This window comes from Geotrypetes seraphini, chromosome 7 (genome assembly GCF_902459505.1).
Source record: "Geotrypetes seraphini chromosome 7, aGeoSer1.1, whole genome shotgun sequence".
Lineage (NCBI taxonomy): Eukaryota > Metazoa > Chordata > Amphibia > Gymnophiona > Dermophiidae > Geotrypetes > Geotrypetes seraphini.
In genome coordinates, this window is record NC_047090.1 from 73,377,359 (window position 1) to 73,392,773 (window position 15,415).

At 46.5% G+C, this 15,415-nt stretch overlaps 1 protein-coding gene across 5 annotated transcripts in view; it reads left to right on the forward strand.

Moving 5' to 3' along the window:
* Positions 1–2,765: 2,765 nt before the first annotated feature.
* The window catches only part of LOC117363329 (lymphoid-restricted membrane protein-like), a 248,868-nt gene continuing 236,218 nt past the window's right edge, over positions 2,766–15,415 (forward strand). For 2 of the 5 annotated variants that reach the window (XR_004540024.1, XM_033950851.1), the window contains exons 1-2: positions 2,766–3,115; positions 10,809–11,434. Coding sequence is in view for 4 of the 5 variants with exons in the window: in XM_033950851.1 (XP_033806742.1) it covers positions 2,940–3,115; positions 10,809–11,434 (802 nt within the window). In the remaining variant the exon portion in view is untranslated. The remainder of the gene's footprint in view (positions 3,116–10,808; positions 11,435–15,415) is intronic. The other 3 variants (XM_033950852.1, XM_033950850.1, XM_033950853.1) reach the window with 3 other exon arrangements.

Here is a 15,415-nt window from a genome sequence, read left to right on the forward strand (position 1 = left end):
GAACATTACAGTGATGTATCCAGACAGCTGAATGTTAACATTCTTTATGCCCTGCCCTTATGGGCACAGTTCTCTATGCCAGGAGTTGTCATAGATGCAAAAGGAAACTAACCATTTGCCATAGTGTAGCTTCAATTGACACTCAGATTTGGCTCTTTAAAATGCATTAAGCAAGTCCAGACATTCAAAGGTGCAAACCTAGGGCTGAGACAATCTGCCAAGGTTACGTGAAATTAGATGACTGCTAGGAAAAACTTGAGAAAAGAAACTGAATAAAAGGCCTGGAAAGTAGGGGCACTGCAGATCAAACCATAGTCCTTCCATGATCACTCAGAGAAAGAGATGCTGCTCAGTCTCCACTGGCAAACACTACAGGAAGCCCATCAATCTTACCAAATTCACTAAAGTGCTTAGTTTAGTCAATTTGATTCGGGACTAGCAGGAATCAGTCTGGGGTGGCTGAGGCAGGCAAAGGACTTTTTGGTACATGGTAACCCAACCCTTCTGCCACAACAGGCCTAATTACTCAAAGCTCCATAAAAGGAAGAGGCAAGACACTGGAGGAGTTGGGTAGCAAAGGGGAGATGCTGGGGAGCAGGAGGATGCTGGATATTAGGAGTGGGGTGTTGAGACCTCCGTAGGCTGGTACTTTCACGCGCTCCAGCTACCTGACAACATACTCCTTCCTTAACGTGACCATTATTTTTTTCATCAAAACGGGACATCTATTAATTTTCAGTCCCGCCCCCAACTTCTTCCATTCATTTTTCATGAACACACAATATCTTATTAATTCATAATGGTAACCATAAAATTTTTTTTTTTAAACACAAAGCACACTTACACAGAGAAAAAGTTAATTATCATTTACGAGTTTTGGTTTTTTTTTCAAAGATGTCAAGGCAGACGACTTTAAAATATGCAATGTCATCTTAGTAACTATAGAAAAATAGACAAATATAGTGCAAAATATAGACAGCAGATATAAATTTTCAAAACTGACACATTTTGATCACAAAATTGAAAATAAAATCATTTTTCCTACCTTTGCTGTCTGATGATTTCATGAGTCTCTGGTTGCACTTTCTTCTGACTGTGCATCCAATATTTCTTTCTTTCTTTCGCATCCAACATTTCTTTCACAATTCAGCACCTTCCCCTTTGGGTCCAGGTCTCTCTCCTTCTTTCTCCAGCCCCATCCCTTTTGGGTCCAGGTCTACCTCTTTCTTTCTCCAGCCCCATCCCCTTTGGGTCCAGATCTCTCTCTTTCTTTCTCCAGCCACATCCCCCTTTGGGTCCAGGTCTCTCTCTCTTTTCCCTATGTTATCCTCCCCAGATCCAGTGTCAGTTCTCCTTTGTACCTTTGTTCCAGGTCTCCCTCTCTCTCCCTCCTCTGTTATGATCTTGATCTCTTTGTTCTTCCTCAGGATCTCTCCCCCTCTGTCTGAGCCACCCATAGTCCTGCATCTGCCTTTCTTTTCTAGTCTTTCTTCTGTTTACAACCCCCCCCCCTTTCTCTGCCTCTTTCTCTCCTTACTTCCTTCCTCCCTCCTTCCTATGTCCCCCCCTCACTGCCTTCCAGCCTTTATCCCACCCCTCCCCCAAAGCCAGCCAGCCTCTCTCCCTGCCGCGCTGAAGCCAGCCAGCCTGCCTGTCTGTCTGTCTCCATCCTTCCGAAGCCTACCGCCGATTCTTCTGCTCTCCCCACCTGGTCCGCCACCGCCGCCCACTGCTGCTTCCTGCCCACAGCAACAACCGCAGGAAAGTCATGTCCAGGTGCCGGCCCAGAAGCCTTCTTCCAGATGTCAATTCTGACATCGGAGAGGAAGTTCTAGGCCAGCCAGAACTGATGTCAGGGAGAAGGCTTCTGGGTCGGCACCTGGACATGCCTTTCCAGCTGTTGTTGAGGCGGCGGGCGGGGAAGCAGGGAGAGAGTCCATTCTTCTCCCTCCTTGAGCTCGCCGCCAGCGTAAAGCAGATCCGTGGCATCGGAGGACAAAAGAGGAAGGGACACGGTGCCCCTGCTGAGAGATGGAATTTTAAGTGGAAAAGTTTTCTGGTGGAGTAGGATGGTCAATTCCCTGTACTTTCATTTGTAAAAAGTCCCAATCCAATCCAATCCTTAGGTCCATCCAATCCAATCTAATCCCAATCCAATCCAATCTCGGGACATATCCAATACCAGGTGCCCAACTCGGTTTACTTGATGAATTTTATATGAGGTAAAGGGCTTCCTCCAAAAAAAACCTCACCTGCAGTACACGGCCATTAATACAGCTTTCTCCAACCTCTAAAACGAGAGGACGCCGAAACTAAGTGCTCCCCGTTTGGAACCCTTGAAAAAGCCTCTTTGGGCGAAACGGGTCCCGTCGGGTATACAATTGTTGGGGCCAGTAAAGTATACAACAATAAAGAACAAGTAAACATTTCATCTGTTGTGGATTATTCATTTATATTCTAAAGAAGAAGTTCTACAGATCGATGATCTAACCCTAAGAGTGAGGGCGTTCTATATTGCGGAGCCTATTTTACTACCACTCTGGCTGTCATTCCGCAGGGAGTCCCCGCGCTGACGTCTTCTTCTCTGCTGGTCCGCCCACACAGGAAGAGAAGAAAATGTCATAAGGGGCGGGACAGGCAGAGAAGGAGAAAAGGGAGTTGCAAGCCTATTTTTATTCCCGTCTGGTTGTCATTCTAAACTAAAGGGAGTCCCCGCGTTGACGTCTTCTTCTCTGCCGGTCCGCCCACACGGGAAGAGAAGAGCGTGTCATATGGGCCGGGACCAGCAGAAAGGAGAAGACGGCGTTGTAGGGGACTCCAGTAAATACATAGCAGGAGCTGTGGCAATCAAAAAAAGAGGAGGTCTGCTGTTAAGGTGGACCAGGATCCTGGGAAATCCTGCAAATCCTGCAATTTGACCAGGATCTCGATACAAGTCTATGAGGATCCTGGAGATTCTGCAAATCCTGGTTTTACCCAGACCCGACGGTGACAGCGTGGGAGGTGCCGTCGTTGCCGCTTTTATAGCGCGAGGTGAGGCGCATGCGTTTTCCTCCGTTGTAGCTGTTGTGCCGGTGCCGATTTCACTCTGTCCGCAATTTGCAGACTCGCAGAGGTTGGTGTTCCTCATGCTACATTGCTCGAAGTTACCGCCCTCGCGGATCCTTTTCTCTATCGTCTACTGCAATTTGTCTCCCTCGCTCTTCTCTATGAGGTCATTTCCGACCCATCCTCTCCGCGTTACAAAACAAACAAACGAAAAATCCAACAAACTTGGAATTCTTTTGTTCCTTTATTTTCGCCTTTCCTTATATGTGGCAGCTTTGTGGATGCATTGGATTCTTGAGCACCCCCAATATTATTCAAACTTTTTTTTGCTGTGTTTAGGGAGAGGGTGCTTCATGTTGTGTTTAGAAGGCCCAATAGTTTGTAAATGTTAGTTCTTATGCTTTTTCTTTCCTTCCTCTTCTTTAACTTGCCGTTATCTCTTATTCACCTTGATCTTCTACTGCTACTGCATTCCTGCATTTTTTTATTATTATTATTATTTTTACTTTCTGGCCATACTCTAAACACACAGGTTGGTTTATCCCATAGATTGAGCTCAAAGGAAAGATTCTTAAGGCGCTATTAATCTGGAAAGATCTGACTGTTCTATTGCTTTGCAAATTAAAAGGACATAAAATGTTTATCTCCTTAATTCTTCAGCTGTATAATTTTCAAACGTCACAGAGAAGCCAAGGGTAGTTCATTCCGGAGAGAGAGAGATATGCACTCCTCCAATAAATAATACTGACGGCCACTAATGGGAGTCTTTTCCTAAAGATTAGCTCATGCTATCTACCACAGAGGACCCAATTTATCCTTATGGACCCTGCTGCAGATAACCTGCGGTAGGCTTTCTTAAGTCTCTTTAAGAGAGGTTTTTCTTGTAGTGCATTCAGGGTACATATTTGGAAAGATCTGTCTGTGCATTCCTTTGCAGGTTTTTCCCCTCTCTTCTGCTCCTCCCCCTGCATACTTCCATATCCCTTCACTCTTCTACCACATCTTCATTCTAATACCTCCACTGCTCCTCCAGCTAGAATCAGCTCTCCCTTCCCTCCATTCTGATGGTCCAGCATCTCTGTTTTCACTGCCCTCATTCCTCTGCCTTGCCCAGTATTTTTCTCCTTGTAGTCCAAAGCTCTTCCTCCTCCTCCTGCGCAGCCCAGCACCTTCTTAATCTCCCTTGCAATCCAGCCAGGTGAAAGATGTCTCCCTGTCCCTTCCTACCCCACCCAAAGTCCAGGAAAAAAAAGCCTGTATTAGCATAGGTGCCAACTCCTTTGTGATTAGGGAGCAAGCCGTTGTGTCTAACGCTCCCAATCATTTTGAGAAGTTGTCTGTTAACGATTTTCAGTGGTCCAGCATCTTTTTCTCCCCTTTCCCCTCCCTCACTACTGCAGTCAGCATATCCCTGTCCTTTCCCCCCCCCCTAAAACATTCTAGTATTTCCCCTTCTTCCATCCTCAGCAGGTCTTCAGTATTGCTATTGTCAGTGGCGTACCTAGGGTATGTGGCACCCGGGGCCCATCATTTTTTTGACACCCCCCCCCCATGTAAAAAAATATTTTTTGTAATGACCATGAAACGGAATAAATGGTCAGAATAGAAACAGGCAGTGAAAATTTTCTTATATTCCTAACATAACATAAATTATGTCTGAATTGTCATGACATCAGAAGTACATATGGAGTAGTTGCAGGTGATGTTTGGGACAGTTCTGATTGTGTTAGTTCGGTTTTATGTATTTTTTGAATAGAAGGGTTTTTATTTCTTTTTGAAGGTTTTGCAGTATGTGGTCGATGTCAATTGGTTGTAGGGTTGGGGGTCGAGTGTTGCAGCTCGAATAGCTAGGAGGTTGTCGAACAGTTTTTTTCTTTTGACGTTTTTGGTTGGAGGGTGTGTGAATGGTGCGTGAGTTCTCCTATGTCTGTTTGAAGTGGATTGAATTATTTAGCTGAAGAAATTAGTTACCCCCTCATCCCACACACATTAATTCTCTTCCATTTTTGTTCCCATTATAAAAAACACTGATAAGTTCCCAGAAAAAAAAATACATTAAAATAAGAAGTGAAAACAAAGGCCCCTACAGATGAGAACATAACATAAGAATAGCCTAACTGGGTCAGACCAATGGTCCATCATGCCCAGTAGCCCATTCTCATGGTAGCCAATCCAGGATACTAATACCTGGTCAAAACCCAAAGAGTAGCAACATTCCATGCTACCGATCCAGGGCAAGCAGACACTTCCCCCATGTCTTAATAACAGATTATGGACTTTTCCTCCAGGAATTTGTCCAAATCTTTCTTAAAACCAGCTACACTATCTGCTTTTACCATAACTTCTGGCCACTTCATTTTTAAGTTTAGATCTTTCCTTTCAAACAGAGACCTTGCTAGATGTCAAATACAGCACAAGGTAACTTCACATGGACTTAGCTGTGCAGGAAATGTGAATCTCCTCATACACCCACCATATAGTGCAAAAATGTGCAAAGGTCTGTTTTTTTCTTTTGATCACTACATAGCCTAATGCCACACAAGCAGCGCTGTTACAAACATATTCTGTAGGTCAATGCTAAGGATAACAAAAGTTTCCTTCCTTGGACCAGAAGGAGATACTGATAAACCACTGGAAGAGATCCCAACACAACATCCAATGACCCACTCAGTGTGTGAACCAGTTGAGTGGAGTGGACTAACTGGGGGGTGGAAATGGGCCCGGAGTTTGCTCAGCAGAATTTTCCAGACCACCTCTTCCTCTCAACACATTGACACGCTGCCACCACCACCACTAGAAACACCTCACTGGGTAGGCCAGCTATGCTATAAACTTTATAAAACACATTATTATATTTTCTTATAAAGCACATATTTTAACTGAACTCTCTGACATCCTCAGCCTTTCCATTCACAAAAATAGAAGGAAGAAAAGTTCCCATTTCCTGCTGTTTCATGTCCCCGGCCTATACAATATTTTTTTTCTGCAGATCCTTCAAAAGTCTGACCAAATCCTCGTTTCACTTGCATTATAAAGTACTGAGGATGCCATCTCTCCCCAATCCCAGGTCCTAAAGTCTAAGACAGTAGCGCAAACTAATGCTGCCAGATTCAGGAAAAAAAAAATTTGATTCGATTCAGCCTATTGAATTGGTTTTTCAATTCGATTTTCCTGCCCAGTTGGGTGATTTTTTTCAAAACTCCTGGTGGGTTTTATAGCTTTTTCACCCCCTTTGGCTTCTCCTAACCACACAGGTGCTGTGGTGTAAATAAAATAAAGAAACAAAAAGGACTTTCCCTCTCTCTGTTAAATCCTAGCTCATGTTTGCAGTCCAACACCAGCTCTGTCAGGATATACATTTCAAATCTGACATATTATAATCACAAAACAGAAAATAAAATTAATTTTTCTACCTTTTGTTGTCTGGTTATATTTCAAATCTTGTTGGTCCAAGGCTCTGGTTTTCTTCTGATAACTTGCTTGCCAGGGTCTCCTTCTTTCTTCTTTCTGCGTGCTAACCATCCATCTGCCAACTCTGTCCTCCCTTTCCATTTCCCTTCCCTCCCCAGGAAGTCTGGTATCTTTCCTTTTTTTCATCTCCCTCCACAGATCCACCTTTTCTTAACTACCCTTTCATCCGGCATCTCTCCCTCCTTCCCCACCACCCCAGAGTCCACCATCTCTCCCTTTCTTTTCACAATTACCCTCCTATCCAGTATCTCTATCCCTCCTCCACACCATCCCTTGTGTCCAATTTCTCTCCCTTTCAGTTCCTTCCCTCCCTAAATCCCATGGTCCATCATTTCTCTCCCTCTCCTCTATTTTCAGACCCATTATTTCTTCATCCCCCCCCCCAAAGTTTGGCATATGCACGTCTCTTTGAACACCCCCTTCCCTCTGTGTACTTCTAAACCAGGGTCCCCCCAAAGGCCTGTCCCCCCTTAAAGGTCTGCCTGTCCCCCCTTAAAGGTCTGCCTGTCCCCCCTTGAAGGCATGTCCCACCCCCTTGTAGGCCTGTCCCCCCCCTTGTAGGCCTGTCCCCCCCCTTGTAGGCCTGTCCCCCCCCTTGTAGGCCTGTCCCCCCCCTTGTAGGCCTGTCCCCCCCTTGAAGGCCTGTCTCTCCCCCTTGAAGGTCTGTCCCTCCCCCTTGAAGGTCTGTCCCTCCCCCTTGAAGGTCTGTCCCTCCCCCTTGAAGGTCTGTCCCTCCCCCTTGAAGGTCTGTCCCTCCCCCTTGAAGGTCTGTCCCTCCCCCTTGAAGGCCTGTCCCTCCCCCTTGAAGGCCTGTCCCTCCCCCCTTGAAGGCCTGTCCCTCCCCCCTTGAAGGCCTGTCCCTCCCCCCTTGAAGGCCTGTCCCTCCCCCCTTGAAGGCCTGTCCCTCCCCCCTTGAAGGCCTGTCCCTCCCCCCTTGAAGGCCTGTCCCTCCCCCCTTGAAGGCCTGTCCCTCCCCCCTTGAAGGCCTGTCCCCCCCCCTTGAAGGCCTGTCCCCCCCCCTTGAAGGCCTGTCCCCCCCCCTTGAAGGCCTGTCCCCCCCCCTTGAAGGCCTGTCCCCCCCCCTTGAAGGCCTGTCCCCCCCCTTGAAGGCCTGTCCCCCCCCCTTGAAGGCCTGTCCCCCCCCCTTGAAGGCCTGTCCCCCCCCCTTGAAGGCCTGTCCCCCCCCCTTGAAGGCCTGTCCCCCCCCCTTGAAGGCCTGTCCCCCCCCCTTGAAGGCCTGTCCCCCCCCTTGAAGGCCTGTCCCCCCCCCTTGAAGGCCTGTCCCCCCCCCTTGAAGGCCTGTCCCCCCCCTTGAAGGCCTGTCCCCCCCTTGAAGGCCTGTCCCCCCCCTTGAAGGCCTGTCCCCCCCTTGAAGGCCTGTCCCCCCCCCTTGAAGGCCTGTCCCCCCCCTTGAAGGCCTGTCCCCCCCTTGAAGGCCTGTCCCCCCCCCCTTGAAGGCCTGTCCCCCCCCCCTTGAAGGCCTGTCCCCCCCCCTTGAAGGCCTGTCCCCCCCCTTGAAGGCCTGTCCCCCCCCTTGAAGGCCTGTCCCCCCCCTTGAAGGCCTGCACCCCCCCCTTGTAGGCCTGTCCCCCCCCCTTGTAGGCCTGTCCCCCCCCCTTGAAGGCCTGTCCCCCCCCCTTGAAGGCCTGTCCCCCCCCCCTTGAAGGCCTGTCCCCCCCCCTTGAAGGCCTGTCCCCCCCCCTTGAAGGCCTGTCCCCCCCCCTTGAAGGCCTGTCCCCCCCCCTTGAAGGCCTGTCCCACCCCCTTGAAGGCCTGTCCCCCCCCCTTGAAGGCATGCGTCCCCCCCCTTGAAGGTCTGCGTCCCCCCCCTTGAAGGTCTGCGTCCCCCCCCTTGAAGGTCTGCGTCCCCCCCTTGAAGGTCTGCGTCCCCCCCCCTTGAAGGTCTGCGTCCCCCCCCCTTGAAGGTCTGCGTCCCCCCCCCTTGAAGGTCTGCGTCCCCCCCCTTGAAGGTCTGCGTCCCCCCCCTTGAAGGTCTGCGTCCCCCCCCTTGAAGGTCTGCGTCCCCCCCCCTTGTAGGCCTGTCCCCCCCCCCCCTTGTAGGCCTGTCCCCCCCCCCTTGTAGGCCTGTCCCCCCCCTTGTAGGCCTGTCCCCCCCCTTGTAGGCCTGTCCCCCCCCTTGTAGGCCTGTCCCCCCCCTTGAAGGCCTGCCTGCCTGTCACCCCCCTCCCCCTTGAATGCCTGCCTGCCTGCCCACCCGCCCCACCCCGAAGGACCGCTCGCCCCCCTGGCCTCCCCGCACCACCTATGAAGCAGCACTACCTATGCTCCCGGCCTTGCCGTTCAGTCCCCACCACCACCACCACCCCCGAAGGACCGCTCGCCCCACTGACCTTCCTGCACCACCTATGAAGCAGCCGCAGCAGGATCGCGACGTCAGCTATCCCTGCGCTGCTTCCTGCGCCGCGTTTCCGCCCCTCCTCTGACGTCAGAGGAGGGGCGGGACCGCGGCGCAGGAAGCAGCGCCCAAGCAGCTTAGGGATAGTTGACCTCGCGATCCTGCTGCTTGCTGCTTCACAGGTGGTGCAGGAAGGTCAGTGGGGCGAGCGGTCCTTCGGGGGTGTGGGGGGACTGAACGGCAAGGCCGGGAGCACCCCTTCAGGGCTGGCACCCGGGGCGGACCGCCCCTCCCGTCCCCCCCTTGGTACGCCACTGGCTATTGTCGACACCCAAAACTCTTTACAAGGTGCACTAAGATGGAATGAAGTAGTGGACATTTCAGTCAGATCGTGCTGGAAGCCTGCTGTATTGTCACACACTCTAATGGTAGACTCTTGTTATGGAGTTGGTGGGTATGTGGCAGGTCTCCTATATGACTTAGGATGCAAGGTCCTGTACTTCCTTCTTTTTTTTTTTTTTTTAAATATTCTTTATTTTTAAAAAAAGCTAATACAAAGTGCAACAGATAAACAAACAACTGATACAATAAACAGCACTCATTACCACCCTTCCTGGATGTATATAACATTAAATCAGAAATCAAAGGGTAATACTAATAATCAAGTCGCACAAAATTTTGTTAATGGATCCCAAATTTATTTGAATTTATTATAGTGTCCCAATTGTATCGAATTCATACGTTCAAACTTATAAACTTGACATAACGTTTCCCACCAAAAGTTACAATTTATTCTCTCCCAATTTTTCCAGTTTTTCATAATTAGCTGCATAGCAACTCCTGTCATGATGAGAAGCAATCTATTCTTATTTGCATTGATTGGACTCTTGGGCATTAATAATGTTCCAAACACTATCATACAACAATGAAATGGGACTTCCAATATTATATTGATTTGACCCCATTTGTCTCCATCTTAACTTCCCTGCTGCTGATGAAGTGCATGAGAGGAGGAAGTCTTGCTGTGTGAACTGGAGAACAGGGCCAGATGCATGTGACTTGGTATGCCAGCTGCCATTTTAAGCATGCAGAGTCATTTTCAATCTCCAAATTCTGAGGATGCCAAGCTAGTCTTTCCTCTGTCACCTGATTAATGGTACTGTTGCCGAATGCTTAGCCCTTTTTTCTAGGCCCATCTCCATTTTTGTTCCTTTAACTAATGGGCCTGGTAACCCTACTTGACCCCATTGCTCTGGCATCTAGCTTTGTTTCTTTGGCTGATGGTGATTTTGCTGTGTTTTTCTTCCACCGAGTTACCTGAATGTCTGACGCCTATGTCACTGTTGCCACTGCTCTGCCAAGTCTCTGCTTGGACTTAACACATGATTTTCAGAGTAGTAGAATCTTTCAACTTGACCTGTCTGGCTCTTTGAATAGCAAGTCCTGGGGAGCCTCACAGTGGTCCTTGAGCATTTCCATCTCCAGTGTTCTGGTGCTGGGCTTTTATTTATTCTTTTGACAGGGTCTGTGGAGCTTTGCAAACTACACAGGCCCTGCTGCTGTTCTTCATGTTCTAGTTGGTGTATGTCAGCTTGGGGTCTCCAGTTGAATCTTGTGTGAATGCACGAGACTCAGTATGTGGCATATCAAATTGAAACATTCCTTCCTCTTTTGGCTTTACTATTTCTACTTGTTTCCTGATTATTCATTCTTTGATGTTTAACTGGTGGTATTCACCTCAAGTAAGCCTTCTGTTCTTACAGTTCTCAAAATTGTTAACTTTTCTAAAAATTATAATCATGTGTTGAGGTTGAAGTTCAAAACACTAGAATTCTTGATTGTATCTAATTGCAGTGTGACATTTTGGTGGAGGTAGCACACTTGTTTTAAATCAGTATGCAACCAGTGACTAACAAATCTCTTTTCTCTTTAGATTAGTCCAGCTACATAGGAAGTTAGCAACAATGTTTTCTGAAAATGGAGCAACTATCAAACGCCATAACCCAGTGGACAGCATCTGCCGAAAAATCAAGACCATAGAGAAGAGGGATCAGGAATCCAACCCCAACTTGCAGATTCCAAAGTTCCAATCTAGAAATTATGATAGTCCACAGACAAGTGTTAAGAAGAATTTAGAGGTGGTATTGAAGAACAGGACTGTTAAAGTTTCAGAAAAGAGTTCAGCAACCCTTCAAAGTCCTGTCAGTGACTGTGTCGCTTCTCAACATGTACAATACTTATCTCCTAGCTTAAAGAGGCATGCTGATCCTCATTTGGTACACACTACTTCGATTGCTGCAAATAAAGGAAGAGAGGGAAATTTGTGGCCTTTATGCCCCTCTCAGAACTGCTCCACGCCAGTTGCAAGGAGAAAAGACATGCATGCTACTTTTCCACAGGCTTTGGTCTCCAGTGTTGAGTTTAAAAACCTTATCTGTGAGGATCGTAATATATCAGCATGTCACAGTTCTGGTTCCCATGTACTGGATCAAAACTTTGAACAGGATGTTTTCCCTTCTCCTGTGAAGAGAAGACGCTCCCTAAACAGAAGGAGCAGAGGTAATACTTGAGTTGCTAGAACCCTGATTAATAACAATCTATTGTTTGCAAGGTTTGAGGGGTATTCAAATTGGTCAGCTAGCTCTGCTGCTCTAGTAGATATGCTTGGCTAAGAGAGTGCTTCTCAAGTTTCTACACCATTTTAATGACTTAAATTCCTGTTTTCTCCAGTAATTACAAAATAGGTCTCTATTACCCCTTCCCCCCAACTTACCCGAAGGTGGAAGGTTGCAGCATTGTTAAAAGGCAACGGTCAACACAGGATGTGCAAGTACGCACTCAGACTCAAGTAGTCTGTATGAGTCTGTATGAGTTTGCAGTCTAATAGGATGCCTACCCAGGATGGGCAAGGGCCTTTGAATATTCACTGGTTCACAGCCTTTTGCTGATCGCTAATACTGAAGAACATCACAGTGGAAGCCTAAAGAGAGAGGGGGGGGTGATGTTAGGTCAAACAATTTTAACTTCCATAGATCATTCCTCGGTTTGCCTCAGTGCCTTTTTTTTTTAAGGGAATGAAATAGGGAAATAGGAGCTATAAGTCCTACGTGCACTAGGATAAACCCAGGACTGGAACAAGTCTGGATCCAATTGGCAGCCTTAAATGAAAGTTGGGCAATGAATGGAACATGCCACTGTAGTTAGGGCAACCACTTTTAGCAGGATTCAAGAGGACAGAACACATTATGGAGGAAAAGTCCATAAAAACATATTAGCCAGCTAGATTTGGAAGAGCCATTGTTCATCCCTGGAAACAAGCTATGGGAAATAGATCTACGTTTTGGGATTTACTGAGTACTTGTGACCTGGACTGGCTGCTGTTGGAGGTAGGATTAACATATGAAGCTCACTCAGTCCAAGTCCATCAAGGCCAACATCATATACTGTATATGATGTGTTGGAGTAGAGTGGGATGCTTCAGAGGATTGAAATGTTTCATTCGGTTGTTAGTCTTCATGGATTTCTTGAATAGCAATGTTTATTTCTTTTCTGAAAGTTTTGTAGTCTGGGGTCACGGTTAGTAGATTAATAATAACTTTATTTTTTCCATACCGCCAAAATCTTGCGACTTCTAGGTGGTTTACAGTGAAGAGAGCTGAACAATCGGCGAATTACAGAGTACAAATAGGGAAGATGTCATTGAACAGTCAGTGATTAGAGTACAATTAGTGAGAACACAATAGCAACATGTTACAGTGAAGCGGGCTGGACAATTGGCGAATTCCAGAAGATGTCGCAGAACAGTCAGTGGCAACAGAATACAATTAGTGAGAATACACAGTATCAACATATTGTTAATAAATTTAGAAGAGGTATCTGACTAGGAGATAAATCTATCGAACAGAGCTGTCTTAATTTCTTTCCGAAATGCGCCATAGGTCGACCTGGCTGTGCTGATGTAATTGCCCAGCCAGGTCTGCTGTTTGCTAGCTTGAAACTTAAAGGTTCTGTCCAGAAAGGACCTGTATTTGCAGTCGGTGATCTTTGGATAGGCAAAAATATTGTGATTTCTGGTTGTCCTCTTGGGGATGTGCAGCTCGAAATGTGGTAAGAGATAGGTAGGGGCTATTCCCCACACCAATTTAAAGCAAAAGCAAGAGAATTTGAATATTATTCGTGCCTCCGTTGGCAACCAGTGTAGCAGTTTGTAGTAGGGACTAATGTGTTCACTTTTCTTTAGTCCGAATATTAAGTGGATGGCTGTGTTTTGCACTATTAATTTTTTCAATTTTTTTAGGTATATCCACATAAATGATGTTGCAGTAGTCCAGGGTGGATAGAATCAATGACTGAACCAGTAGTCTGAAAGATAGAGGGTCAAAATATTTTTTGATGGTTTTTAATTTCCATAGTGCAAAGAAGCACTTTTTTGCCACCATGTTCGTGTGTTCAGTCATAGTCAAGTGGGTGTCTAAAGTGACTCCTAATATTTTTATAGTTTTTGATATTGGGTGATCGTGACCATTTAGGTGTATTGATGTTATAGTGATTTTATCCTTTGGGCTAGCCAAGAAAATTTGTCTTTTCAGTGTTTAATTTCAATTTAAAGTTGATAGTCCATTGTTCAATTTCAGTTTTGATATGGGAAATGTGTTTTAAAGTTTCGTTGGTCGCGTTATTCAGGGGAATTAAAATAGAGATATCATTAGAGTTGGTGGTCTCGTTTTGCTGCCTGTGTGCTAGAAGGACATCAGTTTTTTTTTCGTTTTATGTCTCTGATTGGAGGGTATGTAAATGGTGTCTGGGTTCTCCTGTGTCTGGTTGTGGTAGTTTGGATTAGGTGGTTGTTAAAGTAGGCTAGGCTGTCACCATTTGCATTGGAAAAAAAGATTAGGTTCTTACCTTGATGATATTTTCCAGTAGATAGTAATGGTATGCAAAATCCCCCGCCTAATAATTTCTGATGCGCCTGTTTCTGCCTTTTTCTTCATTGTCCTCTACATAGCTAAGATTTCTCTGTTAGTCAATGGGTTCAGAATCAGTTTGTAAATAAATTCTAAAGAGATAATTGAGCTCCACTGATATCAAGCTGTTGCTTTTATTTGATGTGTTTACTGTTCAATGGTAATGTTCATTTTATACATTAGTTTGTTTATAATATGTTATGAGCATATCAGAACCTTGGTTTTGGGGAGTTCCCCGTGTCCCTCCTTCTCTTGTCTTTTACTCTAGAGCTCTTGCATGCATTAGAATGAACTGATGGGGGCAGCAGACTCCTGGGAAAAGGGTTTCAAAAGCTGTGATTGTCCATTCTTGTGGGGATACTGCAGAAAAATGTCAGAGTACCATAAGAACATAAGAATTGCCGCTGCTGGGTCAGACCAGTGGTCCATCCTGCCCAGCAGTCTGCTCACGCGGCGGCCCCCACGTCAAAGATCTTTTCCATTCCTTAAACAAAGTTGTCTGATCGCTTCCTTCATCTCTACAGTGAGCCATGCCAGTTCTTTGTTTTTCCTCTTGGATCCTTTTTTGATACGCGGTATCTAATCTAATCCTTAGGTTTGTATACCACATCATCTCCACGTTTGTAGAACTCGGCGCAGTTTACAGTGGAAGAAATAGGAAGGAACTACAACAGAGGGTTAGAGGTAGATTTTGCGCCTCGGTGACTGTGTCCTTTAAAAAGGGACCAAGCTCGCTCTAGCTTTTTTACAGTGCTTATCCTCTTCTCAATCTTCTTCCTCACCATGAGTCTCATTACTTCGTAATTCCCTTTTCGGAAATTCAGCACCATGGCCATCATTCTGGACTGTTTTCCCCTGTGTCCAGGTCGAAGTGGATCATATTGCGATCGCTGCTTCCCAGCGTCCCTTCTACTTCTTCACCTTGTGCTGGTCCTCGCAGTCCATTTAGAATTAAGTCCAGAATTGCATTTCCTCTTGTATTTTCCTTTACAAGTTGTTCCTGGAAGCAATCTCCTACAGCATCCAGAAACTTGGTCTCCCTAGCGCAGCTGGAGGTGCCTAGGTTCCAGTCTATCCCCGGATAGTTGAAGTTACCCATAACTGCGTTGCCTCCCTTGCAGTTGCGTTTAATCTCGTCCGTCATTTCTCCATCAATTTCTTTGGACTGCCCTGGGGGTTGGTAGTAGATGCCAGTCTTCATTTCCAGTCCATTTGTTCCCAGAATTTTGACCCATAGAGACTCTAACTTATCCGTCAGATGTGGTGTAGTTTGTCCAGTAGATTCAATTCCCTCTTTGATGTATATGGCAATGCCCCCACCTTTTTGAGCCACTCTGTCTCTGCGGTATAGTTTGTATCCTGGTAGCTCAGTATCCCAGATGTTTTCCTCAGTCCACCATGTTTCCGTGAAGGCGAGGATTTCAACGTTATCTTTTTGTGCCATAGCTTCTAATTCACCCATCTTATTTCTTAGGCTTCTTGCGTTCGTGTACATATACTTGAGTTTGCAGCTTGTTCTTTCTTGCATTTCCTTCCTTCTTGTGTCCCTTTCTATCTGTCTTGCCTGTGATCCGGT